A 24,146-nucleotide genomic window follows, 5' to 3' on the forward strand; every position below is an offset into this window, starting at 1 on the left:
TCCCCCTTCAATTACTCACGAATATACCGTAGGAGCGTCGAGTGGATCGTCGTGAAAAAAAAAAGAGATAAAAAAGGCGAAGGGGAGACGCGGAATTTAAAGTGCAGCGAACAAACTGTGATTCGGTCCCGCTCTTATCGCATTAATTCACGCGTTTTTCCTGTATATTTTATCATGCGTCGAACGTGCGCGGGAAGCGCAACTTCACCGTTGTTGTTTGATGTTTAAAATTCACAAACCGCCCGCCCGCTTCGAAAAATACGAGGCAATTCACGGGATTTCGGAGAACAATATTCCCGAGGGCATGGACCGATAATTTATGAACTCGAGAATTGTATACTGTTTGTGATTTGAACATATAGTATCATGTGTAACAGAAATTTGCAGAAATCGTTACGAAAAAAGAGAATCGGAAAGGGGTTGAAAATTAGATCGGTCTACCGCGTTTTTTGAACTGAATATCAGGGAGGAATCAGAGTTGCGGAAGGTCTGTCTCAACGAAACACAGACCCTTGTCAAACTCTACTTCTCTTATCAGCCATCATGCTTCTCATACGGGGCGTATAAATTAACCAGTATATTACGTCGTTTCCAAATCCTACCCTCAAAATTTATCGTTTTTTTTTTTTGCAAAAGCATTCTCGTGCCTTTTTTCATTCTTTCTCAAAAGCGGTCCTGATAAGAAAGATGCGAAATTTTTCTTCGCTGAATCAGAGTTTTCGATTAACTTAATTTAGAACGAGGATATCTTATTAAATTATGCCTCGATTCAATATAACTATGTTTTAATTTTTTTTCTCAATTTTAATGAATCCAATATTCATTACAAGTGGCGTGACGGACGTTGAATAATATCGAGTCCTGCAGGATAATTCGATTCGGCAACGCCTGAGAGCATTTATCGGGTCCCAGCTGAAAATCTGAGGTGCGGAGGGGGACTTAATAGGGTGTCTTTTAGGGTGAATAGTCATAGCATTAAGTGACATCGTGAGTCGCGGAAAATATGGGAGTCGGGATTAACCGCTCCGAAACGGCTGATCTGCAAGAAGAAAGTTCTCCAAATTTTCTAACGTGTTTCGTGATTTTCTCAATCTCTCTGGGTCTGGCTCTTTTGCTTCATGCAATCTACATTTTTCTTATTTTTCTCCGTCCCGCTGCTATCTACGCCGCTCAGACACCCCGCGCACTTACCAACTAATTTTCATCCTCCATAAATTTTCGTCTCTCTCTTATAGCCGTCCGCTCTGCAAAAATTGTTTATACCGCTCTCGTTATTCATTTTATTTTCTTATAATTATTATTTTTCATCTCTCGAAGGTCCGGAGAACGGCGGTTTTTTTTTTTTTCACCGATCTTCGAGAAACGATCTTGATCATAATTTCGCTTGCGGGGGATGCTCGTTGTTAGATATGGTTTAGAAGAAAAAAAGCGAATCGTGTTCCCTATGTTATAGCTCTCGACGGAAAAATAAAGATAAAAAGATTACATGGGTGAGACACCGAGGTACCGGTAACGGCTAACAACCAGCCCTGTACGAATGTAGTCCGGGACGCGAAACATGCGACAAGTTCTACTTTATGTGCGAGCTTTTTTCACCCATTTCCACCCTTTGAAACCGTCGTAAAGTTCCACGAAACAAGTTCACGCGCTGATCTTTCCATCCGGAGCTTCCAGAGCGCGCAGAAGGAATGCCGGATAAAGGATCCCGCAAAATTGGTTGCCGTACGCCGAAGAAAAAATGTAAAGAAGGCAACAGAATTTGTAATTTTAGGAGCTGACGAACAGCGAGATAATAAAGCTCATAAATGCAATAAAACCAGGCGTTCAAAATTAACGCTAGAAAAATCGACAGAATGACAGATTTCACCTCAGGCGAAATACACGTTCTACGATTGGGGGTTTGTGAAAGATGCGGATTTTTAAGAGTTACTGAGACGGAGAATTTTTTTTAATTTCCCGAACATGAACGTAACAACGACAAGGGTCATTTGATATCGAAGACGATACCATAGGTGTACAAAAAAGCTCGTCAAATATAAATTGTCGAGACAAAATAATAATTGTTGAAAAAATAACGGTAAATAAATTAGGGTTTTCTGTCGGTTAATTGAGTTGAAGTGGAGGAGAAATAAACTTTTTATAGTTCATGGGACATCCCATTCGACGTTTGTCGATATTATTTGGACTTTCTTTGGAAATTTTTTTTGGTTTTTTATAAGTGTAAATACACCGCCGAGCATGTTATGTGTTCTCCTTTATCCCGAGATATGTATAATCTTCCATAAATCGTCCGGGTGAGTGGACGTAGGTAACAAAGATTTGGTGAAAATAATTTTCAACGAACCGGCGCATTATCGATCGAAAAAAAAGATGAATTCCAAAGTAGAAATGAGGGATATTTTCAATTTCTAAGCATTGTGAGTTGAGCCAAATTACCTTGATTCGTCATCGACCCGTTGTGACATTTCTTTGCCTGCTGCTGCATCATCTGTTCCTGGATGATGGGACTGTTGAAATCGATACTCTGAAACAGGGTGACAAAAATATAATTATTGGCTTCGGTTGAGAGCGATTCGTAGTTTAGCAAAGTCGTCCTTCGGTTTGATTCATATCCCACCGAGGAGCGATTCTCGTTCGAAAATTAAGACCCCTTTCGAGAGAACCCCGATACAAATCCTTGGAAAAGAACTCAGTTTCTGCAGGAATATCCCGCATGAAATAGTTTAGGGCAAATAGTCAGTCCAAATTTTGAATCGTTTGCTGTAGTTTCATCATTTCCAGCCCCGCTTTTATTTATGCGGTTTAGAATACTACAAACTTCCATAGGCATACCTATGTTTTCAAGCGTGGTTTCAGACGCTCTACATTCCCTAAATTTTCTGCTTCCATACCATTGAGGGCCGTTGAACAAAGTTGGAAGAAAAAAAAAATCGCTCTAGGAATTCATCCGCGCGAGCTTTCGCAAATAATGTTGCAGGTTATACAAGACGTAAAAGATGAGGTCTATGGAAAAAAGTCTCACACATAAAGGGGTGAAATTTTTGGATAAAAAATGTCGGCATTTTTAAATTTGTAAATCACTGCGAAAAGTCTGGTTGGGTTGTCGCTGGCAGTCGAGCTTCGCGTGCTTCGAAGTTGAGAAATAAGTTTTGGGTACTTTCGACAAAACTTTCGCGGTTGTATCAGCGATAATCGTTTATGAAAAGCAAGATTTTGAAAACCACTGGGGACAATTTCCGAGCCTTTGACATCGACTCGAGGAATTCGGTCAGCCTGTACACGAGAAGGGAATCGTTGACAAAGACAACAGAAATGGGATCGAGGGAAGGAGAAGGGCCTGCGAGCTTAAACCTCGGAGATGAATTAGCGACGATTAAGGCTATCGGCTACGGCGTCGATCGAATGATTCTCATCCGGATGTAATAACCCTTGACAAGGTCATTTAACTCGGGTAAGCTTGAACCCCAATCTTATAAAGCTCGTTCACTCGGTTTAATTCTGTTCCGAATTTCCCAGCTTTGATACCTGCAACGAGGGAGGGGACCGGGAAGACTTGTTTAATTTTCGCAAGGACCCTCGAACGGTGATCCGCCCCTAATTCCTATTCGCGCTTAATTACCACCTCTGGGACAGATGAGAAGTTTCTCCGCTGTGATTTGTGGGTTACATTGGGGTTGCGAAGTACGTCTGAGAAGAGGGGAAAAAAAGTGGAGCGAATAAAGGAATCGTAAGCTGTGGATTTGACGTTACGGGGGTCGGTGACGTCTTCTTCGCTCGGAGTATGAATCGGAATAACTTAGAACGTGAGGGCGGATGCTGCGTCAATCAGAATTCGAGATAAGGGTGCGAATCCGACTACATTTCCGATGCGAGGAATGCCATTCGTTTTATAAATTGGTAGACGAGACAACGGAAATTGGTATATCAATCGTCATCTTACCGGCGTTGTATCTAAACTCTGTGACTCTCGTCGCAATCGAGTGTCTGGTGTCAATTTCTGAAAACGATTGCTCTCCACCTTCTCTACGTAGGTACCGCAAAGTCTCTTGATCCCTCAACGTAGGATGATCGCTTGCAAATTGTCGCGACAACGGAGTCGTTCTTTCGTTTCCTCTTGAAAAAAATTAAATGAAAATAACCAAATAAATAAAAACAGGGGTTGCACCAACTCGCGAATACGATCTAAATTTATTCCGCTGATTCATCGCCCCTAATGGGGAAACAAAACCTCCATTTTCGAAGGAAGAATGAAACTCGTCTTACCGGCGTGAGCCGGAGACATCGAGCAGCACATGGCGACAGTCTAGCCCGAAACGAGGGCTGCAGATTTTTACAATCGCGTTATCGTGTCATTGTACGGGAGTAGCGAACCTTGCGCTCACGATCTCCGGCGTGATCGGAGAGAATCGGTGGCGCGAAATGTTCAACCAGACGCGACTTCGGATCGCGATCCACGGGGCTAATTTCATCGTCCTTTCCCGAATTAAGCTGCGCGATGAGGGAGGCGGGTCCCCCGGATTCGAGGATCGGAACATTAAATGAAACGGTCGTAATCGGCTAAAAAGATAACAATCTTTCGCGAAAAGATTGAGACGCAATTTTTCCGAAGGTTCAATCTGCACACGCGTAAAACATTTCGAACATTTCCTCTCATCGTTGTCGCAATCGGAATCGGAATCAAACGACCCGTTCGAATCGTTCGATGCCGTTACATCGTGTACTCGAGTACATAAATTTCAATTACCGAGTTCTTAAAAAATCAGGATTCGGCAGAGAGACGGCTAATTAGAGGGGTTGGTTTTTCCGCCGGGTCACGATCAGCGATTCGAAGCAACGGCGGGAGGCAGCGCGGTAGGAGAGAGTGAAATTTGTTTCGTTGTTTGGTCGATTCGTCCGTCAATCCTTCCAACGAGTCTTCACCGTTGGAGAATAACAAATGATTATTTTCCTTCGAGCTTCTTCCTCGCAGGGGATATTCGTGCGATGGGAGATCACGTTGTGCAGGTCCGAGGCGGAAGAGCAGGATCGAAGCACCGCGGCGAATGGAGAGAAAAAAGTAAAAGAGAAACGAAGCGAGGATCGTTACGAGAGCGAATAAAAGAAGGTCAGCGAATGTATAAATAAAGGAAAATAAAATACCTAATCAAAGCGCTGGAGTATCCTCGGCAGAAAGAGCTGAAAGTCCGCAAGCAGAAACACCCGCTAGCCGTTTGAGTCGATCAAAGAAATCAAACGCGATTACGTTTTCAACCGCAATAGCGTAATGCCGCAAAGGTCGATAATCTCAACAACGTTGAACGTTTCACACCTTGCGTATTCCAATCCGCAAAGTACTCGGAATCAGAGGGTCCGCAAAGAGATTCGTTGGTGAGAATATAAAAGGTAAGGGATAGCGAGAATCGCTACGAAAGACTCTCCGATACTTGCAAGTATTTAGGTCTTGGTGTTCCCCTTTTTCAATTTTTTCCAGTTTCTTTCATGAGATTCGACCACGTCTTGCATTATTTATGAGGAAAGTTCACAGCTCATCTCTGCGGTACTCGTACGTATGAAATAATGTTGAGTGAGAACAACAACAACAACAACAAGAATCGTATGCCGCAACCCAGAAACACAATAATGAAATCACGCTTCGGTTCGTTGACTAATTTCAGACACGATCGTTTCGCTGATTTTCCATCACGATCTCGACCTTATCGTTCGTGAATTCCTCGCGATAATAAACTTTTCTCGATCGAATGTCGAGGTATACAGAGCTTTACGGAATATATTGTCATTTTCCAAGATACAAGTAGGTCGATTAATTGCACAACGTTGTCCCTCGTACCTTTAATACAGGACGTTACGTGAATGGGAAGATTTTCTCGCGGTTAAGCGATATCGATTCAATTAACGATTCTCATCTCCGTCGTTCGATTCCCGGGCGTGCAAGAAATTCCTACCACCTCTTTCTTTAACAAGAAATTTATTTTTCTTCTTCGTCGCTCGGGGCACACCGCCGTCGAAGGGATCGCTCGAAGATCATTTACCGCCGTTTAGCCGGTAGTTCGCGAGAGCAAAAACCCGTCTGTTCGAAAAGCTCAGGGAATCGCGTCGATTCGCTCATTTTTTTCCGCCTCCGAAAAATCATTCATCGGCAAAAATTAGCGGTTGTAGGTAGTACGAACTTGGAAAAGGTCGTAGCGTTCGTACAAAGCTTTGTGGGAGTGAAAAGAAGAAAAGAAAATACAAAACAGCGTTCTGTCCGGTCTCTTGGAGAAACCGAATGAAAGGTAGCTAATACAATAGGATATATATGAGACCGAACTGTGTTCAAAGACTTTTGGATTTTTATTGCAAAAAAAGAAGAAACGGTTCGTTGAATCGACTTTGCTACGTTTATTATGCACATCGGTTGTACGGTAAGCCTCTCAAAGTAATGTCTTCGGTATTATTTCGCAAAGCTTATACGTCGTTTGCGCTTTTTTTATTTTTTTTTTCTCCGTTTGCCGAGCTTGCGTTCCATTCCCCGAGTGTGTTAGGGATCGGAGCAATTCGCTTTTTTTTTTAGTTTTCCTTCGTACCGAACACAAGAGGGAAATTACGAAGTTATGCAAAGAACTCGGAATTACTTGTTGTACTCTTTTCGTGTATTCTTTGATTTTCATTATATTTAAATTGCGACTCACTTCGCGATTCTCTCCCGGGGGTTTTATTCGGCGGACTCCGCGCCATTCGGGTTGAAAAACTTGAGATTAATTTTTGATATTTCAGATCGACGGTGGATCGGCGCAGTGATGATTGCGGAATGAAAAGGTGACGGGAATTAGATCGCAAAGCGTGGAGCCCTCGATCGAACCTACTGTTTGTATTCTTGGGGTCCTTGAGATCTGGTAACGTCGACGCGAACACCGCAACCTTATTTTTATTCCGCTCGACTACCTACCACCACGGAATCAATTTAGCACTTGAGTTTTATCATCGCACGAGAACGGGGTTGGCTGCCGTAGGATATACATACATATATACGTATACATAAGCATGTACGTATATTGCACGAGCTTTTATTTTATACTACATCGGAAGAAAGTGGGGCAAATATAGAAATAGAATGTCGCAATGACAAGAGGAGTGTCTAGGATATTTCCTATCGCTATAACGCACTGAGGAAACAGCGGCGCGATCCGTGGTTTAAAAGAGAAGAAATTTGAGTCGTTTGGTCGTCCAACTTTTATCAGAAATAGAATGTACGTACGTACATTTCTCTACTCTGCGTACGTACGTGCTTTCGCACGCTGCGGAACGGATACAAATTCGTTTTTCTCACGTCTGGGACAAATAATAAACTAACTTCGCTCGGCTGACCTTATCGCAGAAAAAATAACACATCCGTTTTTCGAGATTCGTTCACTTGGAAAAAAATAAGGATCGCCACGCCTTGCTCGAGGGTCTGGAGTTTTATTGTTTTTTTTTTTTTTTCTCGCCGGCCCATCGCTCGATTATTCTCACCATGTTCGTAATAATCGCCGATCACGTACATAAAACATACGGTAAACTGGACAACGGACGTTAAATTAAGGGGGTCGAATGCGTCCAGCTGCTTCCTGTAAAACATCAGCAGACACCGGTAGGTGGTCGTCCACAAAAGGCGACGGTATATAGATTCTGGCAATTGACGATTGGCAATTGACGATTGTTACGTGGAAGTTTGCCACCCAGGGGAGCATGAAACTTGCTAAACGTAGGAGTATTCGTTCGTACGTAATTCGCGGCGGCTTATATTATTAACGGACTGACTCATGCGATGAGATAAAAAAAACCGTATTCGAGTACCTACGTCGCTAAATTTAACATCTACGTTTACGCTATCGTCATTAACCGAACTTATTCATCATCGACGCGACGCGGCGGCGGATATTTTTCTCTTACACGCTGGACCATAATTATCACGTTCTGGCAAACGGGTTGCTCGCAAGTTCCTTACGATCGTAACATCCAAGACTTTCCTATTTATGTATTTCGCGTCACGGTTGCAGGTAATTCGAAGCGTGTAGAGAACACCGGAGAAAATGAATGGCGTTTCGCCGCGTGTGAAGTGACCCTCCCTTGTTTGTTGTTCCATTAGCAGTCGCCTGTATAGGTGTGCAAAGTATTATACGTATGTATATTAGTTAAGTACGAAATGAGAGAGGGAGATAGAAAAAAAAGCCCCACCTTTAACCGCGCGTGGACGCCGACGTCGCTTACATCGCTGTACGTATAATTCCGTAGCGTAAAGAGTCAATGTCGTGAAAACTCCGTCATTTCGCCATCGTGATTTTCCCCCAGTGATGTACATCGAACCAGAAATTAAGAAAAAAAAAAGATAAACATCCATTGAGCGAACACGTCGTTACATTCCTTTGCAGTATAGATAGTCGTGAATCATAGGTGCAAAGGAATCACGTCAGGATCGAGAACTTCCGACGGTTTTCACGATAGCCGCGCGTTCGTTTTTATTCAAAATATATGCGCTACTGCAATATTTATACGTCATAGAGCGAAGGGTTGATTTCAGATCGACCTGGTTTGGTTTTACGTTGGTCTCCGTAAGCCTTCGATCGAAGCCCCGAAGTGATTTACGGCTTCTGTGTACCAGCGTGGCGCACACCTGCGCACACAGACTCAATAATCCCTGTTTCTCGTAAATCCGTTCACGATACTCGAAGATCAAAGAATCCGGAAAGGGATCCCCCTGCCGCATTATTCTTCTTACTTACTTTACCCACGTATGGTTCTATTTCATTTCCTTGAGATCCCAACGGTGAACTTTTCTTTTCAATATTTTCTTTCCTCGCTCCTGAAAAATTGTGTAAAGGAAAGTTGCGAGGGACGACTTGCCTTTGCTCGGTCAAAAGTGGTTTATAAGTTGGTCGTTACGTGTCTCCGCTCTCCTTTGCTATTGGGCATTATCGTAAAAAATCAGGGGGAAGACCTGCCCGCGGGCCATCGACTTTTGCGCCATTGGAGATTTTGGCTTTTGGCCAACGCTCTGCAACGGCAAATCCGAAACTATCCGATGTCGATTGACATTGAGCCGGACTATTACCCCATTGCGCACGTTACAACCTGCACCGAGAAAATCACTGTTTTTTTCTCGCCTTAATTAGTTTGCCTTCGTTTTTACCTATTTCTTCGCTGCAGATTGAAAAAAAGCAGATAACTCTTACCGTCAAAGATATGGCGGCGCAGCAATTTAAAAAAGAAAATAATAGGAAAGCTCTTTTCAATTAGGAAACAAAATCTTAAAAAAAAAAACCAAAAGTCTGCTCTGACATTTTTTGGACTATATAATCAACCCTCTAAAAATCAATCGAGTATTTGGCCGGTATCACGGGGTAGTTTTATCGTCGAATTGGGGATCCGTGATCTAAATTGACGATGACGCGACGACGACGATGATATAATTACAAGATCCGCACCCTAAAGTTGCAAGTTGCGTGTTAATCCCTGTCTATTTCATTTATACATATAGGGTATTTAATTAGTCGGAATGAAATTTCTGTAGTATTCGTTATTTCTCGACGAAAGTTATTTATGTCTCGTGATTTTTTTTTTCAATTTCATATCATTACAGTTCAAATCTACGTTGAGAATATTTTTTGTATCAATCTAAATTATTGCCATCACAATTTGAATTTTATGTTTAGCGTATGGTAACGTGTACGTCTTGAAATTTCAATTCCACTTTTCTGATGACTCTCCACGTTCAAAAATTTTTCCAAATTCAGAAAACTTAGTTTATTCCCTCTACTTTGACCCCTATGAATTTTAAACTGGGCCAAGAATCACTAAAGTGCGACGCAGCCGTCGATTAAAATAAATTGGGAATTAATCCTGTCGAGATATCCCTGATTTTTCACATTTTAGAGCGATAAGTTGGCGATAACTCGATCAATTTTATAAATAGATCAGTTTGGCTTACGGATTTGAATTCTTGAGATCAAAATACGTAAGAATACCGTAGAAAATTCAACTGGAAAAATGTTGATTTTTGACCCTGAAATCGAAGAATCTCCAAGGGGTACCCCTTTGGATTTTTGGACCAAAAATAAAGTATTTTTGAAATCGATCGTAGGACACTTTTCTAACGTATTTTGACCTCAGGAATCCAAATCTGAAAGCCAAAATCATCTACTCGTGCAATCGATCGAGTAATCATCAATTATTCGCTGTTGGGAGCAGAATAATTATAAGACATATCGAGTGGTTTCAGTCGTAGACCCACTACGACTCGTCGCAATCCATGCATGGGTCGAAATATTCGAATTTCTCGGTCTACGAGGGGGCCCGAGCTTGCTGGAGTCAGATAGCCAGCAGTGTAGCGTTTTGATATGAGACGTCACCTTGGGGCTGAGCAGAGGTGACGCCCCACAACAAACCGCGCGCCCGTGGCTACCTGACTCCAGCTAACAATAAGCTCGGGCTCCCTCGTAGACCGAGAAATTCGAATATTTCGACCCATGCATGGATTGCTACGAGTCGTAGTGGGTCTACGACTGAAACCACTCGATAGTCTTATAATTTTTCTGCTCCCAACAGCGAATAATTAATGATTACTCGATCGATTGCGTGAGTAGATGATTTTGGGTTTCAGATTTGGATTCCCGAGCTGATCATATGTAAGATTACTCTTGAAGAACCAAAAAAAAGTTCGATTTTTGCGCAAAAAATAAATAATCGTTTTAATTGGGTTTAATATGCTTTTCTGGCGTAGTTCGATCTCAGGAATCCGAATCTGAAAGAAAAATTGATCTATCTCTAAAATTGACCGAGTTATCGCCAATTTTCAGCTTTTTGGGGTCAAAAATAAAAAATTGAGTTTTTATTTTATCTGCATGTAATTCGGGCTCAGGAATCCGAATCCAGAAGGAAAATTGATCTATCTGCAAAAATGACCGAGTTATCCCCGTTTTTTCGCATTTTTCACCATAAAAATAGAGATATCTCGAAGGGAAAAAATCTTAGCTCAATTTGGACAACGGATTCGTGTTCCTGAGGTCAAAATACATAATAAAAGTGCCATACGATCGATTTTAAAAAATAAAAATTTTTCGTCAAAATTTGAGATTTTTCCAAGGGGTACCCCTTACGATTTTTTCAAATTTTGGTCAAAAATTTTTATTTTTTAAAATTGATCGTATGGCACTTTTCTTATGTATTTTGACCTCAGGAACACGAACCCGTTGCCCAAATTGAGCTACGAATTTTTCCCATCCAGATAACCTTGATTTTTCACTTTTTGGATCGATAAATTCGCGATGACTCGATAAATTTCCAATTTGACTTCCAGATTCGGATTACTGAGATCAAAACCAGCTGCACACATTTATAGTCATACACGATGTTCATCTTGGATGTAGGATCGTCAATGAAAATCAGCGCGTAAATTTTTTTATATTCCAAGCTCCGCAAGTATGTGTAAGATGAAGCAATAAAAGCTTTTGCATTAGCTCATTGTCAAACTGAAGAAGTTTGTTCGCGAATGCTCTCATGAGGAATGGAACGTCATCAGAAATGTGTAATATTGATACCGCATAATCTTGTTTCATTAATTGTTATCATATTTCTCTTCCACGATCGGTACGAGCGCGGCGGCTATCCGCGTTATTTCAAATCATCGCGAAGAGATTATCGAAGTTGAATAATTCAGGTCTGGTCTCTGGCGCTGTGTGAGGCCGCACGAATGACGACGAAACACCCCTCTACGTTTTCGTCATATAATTCTTCGCTCTGTAGAAGTAAAAGTTCGCATTCCATACATTTCGTATTCTAATATCTATGTACATAATTTCACCCGTACCAATTTAAAAGCCCTGCTAAGATTCCGTCGACCGCAGCGATACGACCGTCGGAGGGAGAGCGACAAAATGGCGGGCAACAACAACAGAAGCAACAACGATGATTACAAATAATAATTCATAGGAATCGTGGGACGGAGCCGCATCGCGGTAACCGAGGTAAGCTCGTCGACGAAGTATAAACGATGAAAAAAGGAGAAAGAAAGGGAGAGAAGAAAAAAAAAAATGGGAAAAACGGTCATCAACGGCGTTTGTTAAATTTCTTTCCATTGTATCTCCCCGTAGATACAGAAAAGAAGCTTATGCGATGCAACGGTTGACGCGATGGAAATATTTGGGAGAAAAAGTATTGTACTATTGTATACTTTGCGCAAAAGGCGTCAAAATAACATTTGTGCCCCGCGTGCTTTGATACCAACATCTATAGCGCATGTACCATGTACCTATGTATGCTTGTACTACCTACATACATGTATAAGAATTTCCTAGGTGAACGTCAGCGATGCGAAATGGAAAAAGAATCCGGATCGCGCAAGAGGGCCGTTGCAAAGCTCGCGGACGATTGATCGAAAGCTTTCGCACCTTGTGACGTGGAATTAAAATTTTCTCCCGCCGCTGGTCGGGTCCGCTCGTAGGATAATTTCATCGATATCTCGCAAAATTTAGTCGACGAAACCATCATATTGTTTGTCAAGGGCGAGGACTTTAAAAGCTTTCAATTTCTGCCACCCCCCGACGTCGAATTCGAAGCTCTCACCTACTCGTCCCAACGTAGCTTACGTTTCACCCCATCGCGCGTACTGCCACCATTTTCGAATAAACATACCGGATTATGTTTCCCTCTATATCTATACCATTTTCGCGATCATGTACTTTCACCTTTCTTCGATATTTTCCATGCCACGAGGATATGGACAGTCGAGACGTCTTCGAGCTGTCAAGGTAGTCTCGCTGTTCGCGCGTCTAGTTCTGAAGAAACCGGAAAGCTCATAATACCTGTAAATCGTACAACACCCGTTTCGCTGTATTATCATTGATATTTTTTCATCAGTTTACACGAGCTCGGTGCGAAATATTCAATTCTCCGATCGAGCGACCTTTTCCTCCGGCTTTCTCGTTTGTTAAATCAATTACTCTTACTCATTAAATCTGGACTATAAAACCCCGCTCGTATTTGACGGGTTTCAAAAGCTCCACGCATCCTATGTCGGATGTGAATCTCTTACTTCCAATTCTTCGGATTATCGAATTATTGTTTTTCACTTCTATGAAGGATACCGACGACTCGTATGATTTTTTTTTTCTTTTCTTTTAATTTGGAACCAACTTAGCTTGCCTCTATCGTCTTGATTTCAATCAGTTGAAAAATACTCGGGAAAGAGCCTCGTTCGTCTCCGTCGAGTTTCGCTATTTGAGGTATTCTTATTCCTACATTTTTTCCTCTTTTCACCGTAAAACTTTAGCTGATTGGCCGCGTGTCGCGGTGTATAAAGTCTATATTGAAATTGTGTAGCACCTTCGTTATATCGGAGCGAAGAAAATGAGGTATCTCATCTATATCGGAAGATTTTACGATCCGATCGATCGGTTTGTCGAGCGCCCTAACGACGTATGAAAAAAAAAAAAAAAAAAAACAAACAACAAGAAAATGCTCGTTTCAAAGCGTGGCGCGCGGAGCTTATATCGCTGCACGTTCGAAGCTTTCAACTATCTAGTCATAATTCCTGCTCGAGACACGTCCTAATCCCCGTCTTCGCAATAAGCGAGTCTCGAAACGCGGGTAATGCCGCAGCGGGTATCAGAGGGTATTTTAATCGGAGATGTGAATGCTAATTAAATTGACGACCTTTCGCGTCGTTAAATTTTCGAAAGCTTGACACTTTTCTCCTCCTTTCGCATCAATTTGCGAACCACGTTGTCCCGCAACACTTGCGGGGACCCAAGAAGACGGGCGGAAAATGAAAATCGACGCCACCGAGCACTTCGAAGATTGGACGTGTACTCGCGCATAGGTTCGATCGTTGGCGGAATTTGTAAAACTTGACCGACGGTTAGGACCGAAGTCTGTTTGCGGATAACAATTAATGATATCGACCTCTCTCCGTCCTTGAGATCGCTTCCATCTCGTTGATTTTGATTCGTCCAATCGATATATAAACTCGAAATCCGACGGCCACGTCAAAAGCTGGATAAGTATCTACAATTGTACCAATCGCTCGCATTATCGTAACGAAAATAACGATCTTCGTAGATATATTCGGTGTGCAGTTATTATTGGAAATATAACGATCTGCGATCGAAAAGTGCAAATTGTATCGAATTAACACGTGATCGAAGAGTACCGTATTATCGCATCGTAACGTACAGCCGCACGCCATGTAAAATATCATAGATAAGGAGGAGATAACTTGGATCTCGATTAGTCTCTCTCATTATTTATTGGTATTATTTTTTGTTAACAGCGAATTTTTTTTTCTCCAACGCCTCAGCGGTGGTAGGGATCAACGTTAGTTCCACTGCAGCGGGTGCACCGCGTTCGCGACGCGTTGCGTTATACCGACGTATGTCTCCAGCTGGGTTGAAGAAAATATGCTCAGGAAATAACGCGCGGTGAATCAGAGCAGGATTACTACAGGAACGCGTAATACGTCAAGTCGATCGTACCGGACCGCATTTGCAGGCGCGGCTTGGAAAACAATGATTAATATTCTCGTTAATACGAGCAGGTATACGACGTTGACGTCTCGCAACGATCGTCGGAGGCAATATCCAGATTTTATAGGCGGCGCATCGCTAATAACGAGAAACCGCGGGGATTTTTCATATCTTCGACATACCTGCGCCCCAATAAGTATAGCGATAAAAACTTTCGTTGATTCCGTGCAAGCTCGTTATTCCGACCGAGTGGATTGGACGGAAATGATTGTTTCAGTCGAGTCAACGTCCGATGGCAATCGCACTCGTAGGACCTTTGCTCGGTGCCACGCCGCGCTAAATAGAATTATACCGCACGTGAAGATTCATCGACCTGTAAAAAATGGTGGACGATGTGCGACAACCGTGCTTTCGAAGAAAATATTCGTACTCTCGTATTCCATCACCGATCGAAAGTGAAATATTGTACACACGTGGCAAACTTATTCGGTAGAAAGCCGACTTGCTTTGCGTGACACGTGGATTATAAATATGTACGCGCGTGTAAACCAGAGCTGCCGTGAGCGTTGACATTTAAACTTTAGACGTCACGTGCTTCGTCATGTTTTATCATTATTATCATTAGTTTTGTCAATTTATGCAGAGTCTGTACTTGCACCGTGAAAAAAAAAGAAAAAAAATCCTCTATAACCACCTACGTGTTGCACTTGAATTTCTCTCGTTTGCTCCTTTCGCGTACGCCCCGTACTCGCATCATTCACACGTCGAAACTTTGACAACTCCGACGTAACTTTATTTCGTCGCGTGTGCGGATGATGAAAATGTATTATTGTTATCATCGTCGTTATCATTGTCATTATCGTCATCGTCGTCGTCGTCGTCGTCGTTATTACCGTTATTATGTTAGAGACCGACGGACGGTGTGACGAATAAAAAACTAGAGACAGGAGTTCGACGGCCGCGGCACATCGATCAAACTTACAATTATATCGACAGCTTGCGAATCTGAAACCTGTAATTTACCTACGCCGCGTCGGGGTTAATGATACGGAAGGTCGGATCATCGCGGAAATGGCGACCGATCACCTACATATATAAATGTGACCTTCTCATTGCTAATTGCTAATTGGTTATCGAATTATCCAGCCGGTGGCGATCGATCGGGTCGAAGACTACCGCTGCTGTGGTGCCGCTCGCTGCACAGTGTGAATGACATCGCCCCTCTGCAGCTGACCTCGGTCGTACGCCACCGAAATTCGGTTGACTGTTGAAATTACCAGATCAATTGGTGCTTGATTCATCCGATTCGTAATTGCGCAGCCATCGCTTGCAGCTCCGCCGCGTATCGGCTCTATTATATCGAATATATTAATACTTTATTCCGTTATCGAGTACTACGATCCATTTGTTCGTTCGTTCGTTGTTTCGCAAAATTATATTTCAGTTTGCGGAGGATTTTGTAAAGCGATACGCGAGGGGTGTATACGAAATTCAATTTACGTCTGGTAAGGTAACGATACAGGGAAGCTTGCGGACATTCACTCGCGTTTGAATTTCAACATTGACCGGACCAGAAACTGCAAAGGTGCTTGCTTACCTTTCGAAGGATTTGCAAGAAGAAAGGAAACGAGCAATAAAGGGAATCGCTTCGAAGAATGGGGCAGCATCGGACTCGGCTGCGGCACGAGCAACGGCAAATGAATTATTCGCGCACGCACGTATGTATAAATATATTATAATAATAACTTTATCATGTTACGTCGGAGTAGGTCGTATGGAAAACTCATTTCCCTGTTCGTTAATTATTATTTTTCCATTATTTTCTCCATTCTCATTGCCTTTTTTCATCGCACCTGCACCTGACGTTTGTAATTGTGTTTCTTATTATTTATATTATAAAATATTGTAAAGAAAATTATGGGGCAAAGGTGAGTTCCGATTATAACGTTGGAAGTTATCCGAATATACCGAATATAAGATGGAAGAAAACTCTCCTAGAGACAGACAAAATTATCAAGTTTTCAAACTCTCCTCCGGTACAGTTAGAGATAATAATGGTAACGAAAACGAAGACCCACACTCACCATCTTGAATTTCTTGGAGTCCCAGCAGGTCAACCGATTTCTGCAGAATTTCAGAAGTTTCGTCGAGAGCTTGGCGGCCGGTTTAACACAAACATAAATAGATCTGTATTTTTACTCGTAAGCCGAAAATGGTGTTTCGTTAATGAAAATTTCCTTCGAATTTCCGATGACGATGGTTGGTTTATAAGAGGAAAGCAGTCCGAATAATCAAAGTATACCTCACACGAGTCCCAAAGTTCGTATTGACTGTCCGAGTCGTATATCTGTTGTGTGACGATCGGTAACAAACACGATGATCCATAAATGTTTACATGGTTATCATCGTAACGGCTCTCCGTTAAGCGAGAGATAAGTTTAATAAAAATATTCAAACCTTTCGACGAACGGCATCTGGATATATTATTAATTATTGTAATCACTGCAATCTCTAGTTTTGTCAACCGCACTCAATCAGTCGACAATAACAAAAATAAACCATCGGAATGGATCGATCGGGAGGTGACAATTGTTTTTATAATTGAAGAAAACATCCGTAGATGTGTATCGCCGTTCGATAAAAAGTATACTATAAAAAATAAATATCAGTTCCGCGTATCTTTGGGTCTTGGTTGTGATTCTTTATTTTTTTTTATTCTCCTCTCCTTTATCATCGTACGTACAGAACAAATTCAATTGATCGTCACATTTCGCGGTACATGTGACAAATAAAATCAGCTGTTCGCAATGGTGTCTTCTTCCAGTTATTAATCGAAGGACTATTTCTGAATCCGAGACCGATAATCGGATGAAAGAATAAGTTCCTCAGGTGTCAGTTGAACAGCGCGTCCGACTCAAAAGACGCGTTCTTACTGCATCCCTTGAAGCAGGGGAATCCACGCGAGCCAAAGTTACACGCATGTCTGTAGGCGGCGCGAGTCTTTACGCAATCCCTCTTCCCCCTCGCCCTTCCATTTCCCTCCTCATTTGCTCTTTACCGTCCTCTTTTACCCCCCGCGGTGCCTACCAACTGTTGCTTCTTTCTACCCGCGACGTGACCGCGACCGTACAACAGCTACGATGACAATTTCTCACGCGGCAGTTTATGTTTTACTTGAAATAACAAATATATACATCGACGGTTGATTCATTTTTATTGAATATCATTTTTCAACGTTTCACGTATCAGCCAAGATTACAACACCCATACCACATACCATTCCTCGCTTTCCGTTATCAGATTATGTGGTCTTCGCTGTGTAGTTTAATTAACATTTCTTCCCGGCTCGAAAATTTCCGACGAAACACTTTTGTTTCCTCGAATTTGGTCGTGTTTTGAGAACTGAGCAATGATCGGATTTACGAATCGATCAATTGTTCGAGTGCGGTAACATGAGATAAAAAATTATAATAAATAGAAATGGCGGCTCACATCAGTTTCCATCCGTCGAAACTAAACTCATAGATACACGTACGTACGTACGGAACATAGCGTGTGAGGATTGACGGTATTGAATTTTATCGTTTGTTTGTCGACGTCAAGTAATTTATTATACAGCCAAGAGATCTGGATTAGATAGGAAATCAAGACCGCGGAATCGTTACGATGTACAACGATAAAGCTCTCTACAATACAGATAGCTGCGAAGAATCGGTTTTCTCTGATTTTTCGAAATCAGCTCTTCACATGCACTCATACAGAAGCACATTATCGCAATACCTCTCGTCCGAGCGAAGCGGGTACACGTGTAACGGTGTCTCGGGTGCGAAATTTTCGCGGTCTCCTCGGCGCGAAACGTGTGGCTGGGTCGGATTCGGGGGATCGGCTACCGAAGGAAAAATTAATTTTACCCCGCCGAGTTCTTAGACGCCACCGATGGTCACGAAAGGTATCAAGTGATATGGGTGCAGCGGGTGTATAGGGTTACCTGATTTCCTGTCAGCAGCCCCAACGTAATGTACCGAAAGACAATTACGCTGATTGCGAGCCAATATTAAGCCATGATGAAGATGGCGATGCGGAATGTGCCGCACCTCGGCGGAATAAAGCAAACCGGAGTTTCGTTTTCCGAATTATTACCCCATGGCGCTAAAATGTTTGTCAAACAAAGGGCTTACCTTAATTTAGATCCGGGGCACGGAGGGTTGGCGGGGATCCACGCATGCCCGTGTATTCGTGCCTTTTTTTTTTATACCCACAGCGCGCCACACGTACGACATAGCCGTACGTGTGAGAGCGGTAAGCTCGTTCGTATACACGTGCGATAATAACACTCGGGATGATCTAGACCGCAAGGTTTACTCGGCGATCACCTGTGGGAGCAAATTGAACCCGTGGCTCACATAACACCCCTGTCCAACGGAGACGCTCTGCGAGAGATTTTAGGTACTCTGCGATTAGCGAGGATTTGCAAGTAAACGCCGATACGAACATTTGAACATTTGAAAATTCATGTTCCGAATCGCACGTCGGTTATTCGTCTGCACCCTCGGAAGCGTGAAATTTGCAAAAAAACACACGCGTCGATCGATGTGACATGCTGAAAATTGCGCGTCCAGTCTTCTAATTTTTGTGTGTTTCGCGAATACTCCATAAACACGAGTTTAGATAACTAAAAATGTATACGAACACACGTACAGCATTCGCGGGTTATGCGGGGATAAATGAACATTCTCTGTTTGGATAAAGATGTACGCATCAGATAATGAAATCGTAATAATAATTGTCGCCGCACGAGTCAAGGCGAAGATATTTCTGTTTCTCGTTATCTCGCATCAAGTCCTCATAATCCTCGACATCGTTCGAAGATGATGGATTATTGACGACAAAACCAACTCGTACACCTATAAACTCCCGTGTAATTCGCTCGTTATCGTTTCCCTTTATTATATTTGCCTCGTTCGTTACGCGGTAGCGCGTCGACGAATCCATTCGTTGTTCTATTGTATAGGTATGACACCTATAGGACGGGATCGTCGGTCAACGTTCGTATGATCGTAGATGCGATGCGTCAGATCACGCCGACCGATCGTCGAATCGACGAGCAATCATTCATTCCGGTAAAACTCTCGCAGCGAAAATTCCAAATTTCGAAGAAACGAACAGAGAAGAAACCAGAAACTGGTCACGATGGAAGATTGTGAAAAATTGACCGAATTTATTACTCAACATGTATACCTAATCGGGTTACCCTTTATCCGTGAAACAGGCGAATAAATAATAGAATAAAAACTGCAGCGTAATCGTTACATCTCGATGTTCAGGCTGTTGGAATCTCCGCTTCCGGTGAGGATACTGAGTATTCTTCCCATGGTCAAGTTGGACACCGTTTCGTTTGCTTTTCGGGCAAGCATATCGCCGAAGATGGGCTTCAACGACGGTTTGGTAAGCTCTATAATGTCCGGCGCAGCCTTAGAGATAACCTGCGGGAAATTAAGACGGGGAAAATACGATGAAAAATGGTGAAGATGCGACGAGGACCTTTAAAAATTGTAATTTACCCTGTTCATGATCTCGTCGGCCGAGGGATCCTCGTAGAGGTGGTGGAAGAAAGATTCTAACGACTCGATGGAGTAATCGATGTCCATGTATTTGACGTACATCGTACCGGAGTAACCGAGTACGAGGTGGACGTAGGCGCGAACTCCCTCCACTTCAAGTTCGAAAGGTCCGTTACCGTTCACGCCGAACATGGTACCGAATATCCCAGTAATTCTGTAGAGGCCGTCAGCTTTTATCTTTGGTACGGAGACGTTGACCGCGATGTTCAGTCCATCGACGAGCGAAATTTTCGTATGGTCAATCTCGAAGGTAGATAATAAAGATATCGTCACGTTATCCAAGCAGCTGGTAATGCTTCGAGAAATTGATTAATTTTCAGAGATTAAAAATCGCCAAAGTTCGGATACATCGTTCCATCAGCGTACACACGTGAATCGAATGCGATCGAACGAGATGAATAAAACGAAGCATCGTTAGACTTACTGCCCGATTTCCGAACTCGACGCGTTCATCTCGTAATGCGAAACTCTGAGGGGCTCGAGAGGGGGCAGATCCAGAGCCGGGATACCGTGGGGCATTTGCGTCCTCATCCCCTCCATGATGGACCTGAATTTGATTTCCATCCCTTTGGAGGCCGTGTTGTCGACTGCCCTTGTCAAAATCGAAAAAAATCTTCGAGTACACGGTGTGACGCGATGAGAGACGTGAAGATATTTCAACGTAACTCGACGGAGTCAATTACGGTTCGACTTACTGTAATTCCTCGTCGCATCTTTGGCTTGTATCAATATTGCCGCCGGACCCGCCACCGCTTTCGAAACTGCATCGAAATAATTCAAACAAAATTGAAGACGTACGACATCCGCCGTCAGTCATATTCTCTTATCTTTTTTCCCGAGGCTGATCTCCGCAAGCGGAATAATTATATCGTCGCGCCACGCTATATGATTATGTCGATCTGTGACGAAGTCGATGGTTGTGGATCGTTAATTCGTGCAACATCACAGCCGCAATGGCGATCCGTTCGCGTTTTGAACCGTGAAAATATAGGGCAGCTCAAATAGAACCCATCGCACGAGTGTCTTATCCGTATCTCCCCTACTCGTAATTACGAGTGGAAAGTTGTCTGGAGATAGCGTGAAAATTTTCTACAATTTCAAAACGTCTGCAGCGGGAGTTGCGGATACGCCGCGTGTCTATCCGTTGCTACGATATAAGTGGCGGTGATTCAAAAAATCCAATAACGCGCTTCGCTCTGCTCTGGGAAATACGATCCACGCCGTCATCTACCGGTGAGACTCTGCCACCGATCGAAATGTTGAAGCGCAGATGAAAATTGTACGCACACCTCGAACTTTCGCGGTATAATTGAATCGGCAAATTGTAATCGGCGATTGATCGTTTCGCGATCGGCGATACAAATGATTCCGATCGAGTTATTTTTTTGTACGTAAATTAAAATCCTGCACGAAGCTGCGGTTCTCGCGAACCATTTTTTATCTCCCGCGCGGCTGGTATGATTCATGAAGATCACTCGCGGTGTCTTCGTAAAAGAAAGGACGATTAACTACAGCAACGATGTTAGCGATTATGACGTGCGAACCGTCGAAACAAACTACGATTTGTTAGTCAAAAAAGTAAGGTCCGATGCGTAATTTAAAGCTGAGTCACGAGTGTGAATGTTGTAATATTTAAATACGATCGTTACACACGAATACGTGTACGATTGTATCACGATAGGTGTTGCCCCGAATTTTCGTCGTTGAATATGATGAATGAGTGAACGAATGATAAAAAATAAATGATAATGACGACGAAGAATCGCTACCGAAAAAAGAATACAGGTAAGAATTTCATATCTACCGTATTCCGAAGCCGTGTCTTTCACCTGCATTATCATGTCCTTTGGTTTTTGGAGGCTGTTGGTAACTGCGGTAAAAATTGAAAGAGAAGAAGCATCAAAATGTCGCAAAAATTTTCGAATCCCCCGTCGGACGGAAACTCAAAAGTAATATACTCACGGAACGAGGTTGCGGATAGAGTAACATTTTTTATTCCACCCAGGAGGTATTCACTGCCCAAAACGGGAGCGGTTTGAACTCTCGAGAGAAGTTGAACCGAGCTGAATACTAAGATAAGGAGCAAACGAGACGACGGTTTCATTTTGAGACGAGGTAATCTTTACGGTCATAAACCGTCGGCTGTCATATACTTGTGCGAGAGAAACTTGGTCGACAACGAACTATTTGGTATAACGATGGTAAATAAAAATCCCGCCGATGCACCGCAATGACAACCGTCGAGGTAAAGGTAGTTGGACTCGGTCGCTCGACTCGCTCTATTCCTCGCCCGGTCGCAACAACAAACTAGCCGAAGTAGCTTATAATATTGAATTCTGGTAACTCCGAGACTCTCATAACGAGCAGCGCGCGGGCTTTATCAAGTTGACGGTCGAATGGCATATTGTAACACATGCATGTGAACACATACGATTGACCGACTCTGTAAACGCGCGCACAACTATAATTACGTACACCTATACAAATGAAAGAATTGACGCGAGTGTGCGCGTGTAACTCTTCGATGCGTGACGTGTACAACTGAATAATGACTTTGACTCTGGACTCACATCACTCGCACGTACGTATATACTCACTTGTGTTTATATTAGAAGTATGTTGTACCTTTAGATTTTTTTGTATGCATGATGCTTCAGATTTTTTGTCATCTCTTTTTCTCTCTTGTTCGTTATTCGTGGAAAAAAAAAAACCTACCAGATGGAGGTAGGTGTGTACGTCGTGATACAGATAGAAGCGCATTTCGCGATTGTTATTCACGTACTCGGTACTGTTGAATCTGAAATTAATTGGTTAACATTACTTGTATACAACTATCGCGCGTACTCATGTATGCCGATTTTATACATTCTTCGAGGAAATCTTGCTGTTGGTTTCATCCTACATTCATGTAATAACGATGTAAATTTTTTTCCGAAGAACCTTGCGACGCACGAGCCGATCATCGCGAGGTTGTTCTATTTGTACATTCAGCTTCAATCCTAGATGCGACGAAACCTGCGGGGATTTAAATTCATTAACGGAAATCGTTATGAAAACTAATTTCCATCAATCGCATGACATTTGGATTTTGGATTTTTTTTATAATCAAAGTGGAATGTTACGAGATCAACTCGTTGTGTATTAGAGAAACACTCGTCTTTTACAGAAGAAATTGAATGAGCGGTTCAAACGCAGCGTCAACGCTTCTCCGATTTGCTGCACCTTTTTTTCATCATCATTATTGTAATCTTCCTACGTGGTATGTGATTTTTTCTTCACTTCTTAAATCATCTCATTAATGGTGAATTGAGACGAATCTCCCAGTCGTTTGCAATAGTTGTCGTTGCGCTACTAATCGTACATATGTATCAAAGGAGAATCCGTCACCTTATCTCCATCGTTACATTTACCCTAACTAACTAGCGATGGTGATGATTAGAGGGCTCGTTGTTACATAAAAAGTCGGAAACAAAAAAAAAAAAAGTTCTCCAAGTACACATTTTGTACGTGCCACTCGCTCATATAATAATGACATACTTAATGAGTAATAATATTTAAAACTGAATATATACATGAAACTTGGATTGCGTGCGGATAATTAGAATCAGAACTGGCAACTGTCCCGCGACGCGGATGAATCACGAGCTCTATCGCCGCGAACGTTGAAAGGTACGGTTTTTAAGAGTCGTTCATTATTTTGAGCTCGACGGTATGGGTCGGTTTTGAATACCGACGATCCCCCGACGCGTAGGTTGCCCTCTGAGGAATGGGGTAACTCAAAATGGCGCCCACGGAAACCGGAATCGCGTTTCTAACCGCGGCCATGAAAGTGCGAACAAAAGAACAAAAATTTCTTTGATCATCGGAAACAAATTGAATGCGGAGTCTTATAATTGCTGATTGAGTTCTGACTTGGGTTGCGTTCGTCGCAAAAGAAAATTGTTTATTTGTATATTGCGACAACCTCGTAACTTGAAGGAGGATTCGTAACTCGAGAAAGGACGGAAATTCAATGGACGCATGTCTCTCGCATCGAAACGTGTCTGCGTTA

The 24,146-nt window shown here is 42.6% G+C and overlaps 3 protein-coding genes across 10 annotated transcripts in view; 1 reads left to right on the forward strand and 2 right to left on the reverse strand.

Moving 5' to 3' along the window:
* The window catches only part of LOC105691622 (parathyroid hormone/parathyroid hormone-related peptide receptor-like), a 29,857-nt gene extending 10,322 nt beyond the window's left edge, over positions 1-19,535 (reverse strand). For 3 of the 5 annotated variants that reach the window (XM_012410245.3, XM_012410244.3, XM_048660198.1), the window contains exons 1-2: positions 16,559-19,535; positions 2,437-2,524 (exon numbers count right to left, since the gene is read on the reverse strand). In XM_012410245.3, the coding sequence (XP_012265668.1) occupies positions 2,437-2,524; positions 16,559-16,561 (91 nt within the window). In that variant the 5' untranslated portion in view covers positions 16,562-19,535. Of the gene's footprint in view, positions 1-2,436; positions 2,525-8,193; positions 9,951-16,558 lie in introns of those variants that run through there. The other 2 variants (XM_020855597.2, XM_048660197.1) reach the window with 2 other exon arrangements.
* A 137-nt stretch (positions 19,536-19,672) lies between these two features.
* LOC105691553 lies at positions 19,673-22,409 on the reverse strand. 4 transcript variants are annotated; one of them, XM_012410090.4, is made up of 6 exons: positions 22,058-22,408; positions 21,900-21,965; positions 20,791-20,856; positions 20,520-20,682; positions 20,036-20,390; positions 19,673-19,957 (listed from the first exon to the last, which is right to left on the reverse strand). In XM_012410090.4, the coding sequence occupies exons 1-6, from the start codon at positions 22,197-22,199 to the stop codon at positions 19,781-19,783; spliced, it is 969 nt and encodes a 322-aa protein (XP_012265513.2). In that variant the 5' UTR covers positions 22,200-22,408; the 3' UTR covers positions 19,673-19,780. The 4 variants fall into 4 exon arrangements, with proteins under 4 accessions (XP_012265513.2, XP_048516170.1, XP_048516171.1 ...); XM_048660213.1 differs by lacking the exon at positions 20,791-20,856 and having other exon boundaries at positions 22,058-22,409; XM_048660214.1 differs by lacking the exons at positions 21,900-21,965; positions 22,058-22,408 and having other exon boundaries at positions 20,520-20,708; positions 20,791-21,878.
* Positions 22,410-22,537: 128 nt separating this feature from the next.
* Positions 22,538-24,146, forward strand: part of LOC105691561 — a 78,044-nt gene continuing 76,435 nt past the window's right edge. Inside the window, exons 1-2 of the mRNA XM_048660202.1 lie at positions 22,538-22,676; positions 23,262-23,354. The gene's annotated coding sequence lies outside the window, so the exon portion shown is untranslated. The remainder of the gene's footprint in view (positions 22,677-23,261; positions 23,355-24,146) is intronic.

This window comes from Athalia rosae, chromosome 1 (genome assembly GCF_917208135.1).
Source record: "Athalia rosae chromosome 1, iyAthRosa1.1, whole genome shotgun sequence".
Lineage (NCBI taxonomy): Eukaryota > Metazoa > Arthropoda > Insecta > Hymenoptera > Athaliidae > Athalia > Athalia rosae.

Bases quoted from the DNA above. Each gene is read 5' to 3' on its own strand.
- LOC105691553 (XM_012410090.4), bottom strand. From the start codon at position 22,199: ATGAAACCGTCGTCTCGTTTGCTCCTTATCTTAGTATTCAGCTCGGTT. The intron at 21,966-22,057 runs GTGAGTATATTA...TTTTTACCGCAG, and splicing joins TCTATCCGCAACCTCGTTCC to TTACCAACAGCCTCCAAAAA. The intron at 20,857-21,899 runs GTAGATATGAAA...ATTTCGATGCAG, and splicing joins AGACACGGCTTCGGAATACG to TTTCGAAAGCGGTGGCGGGT.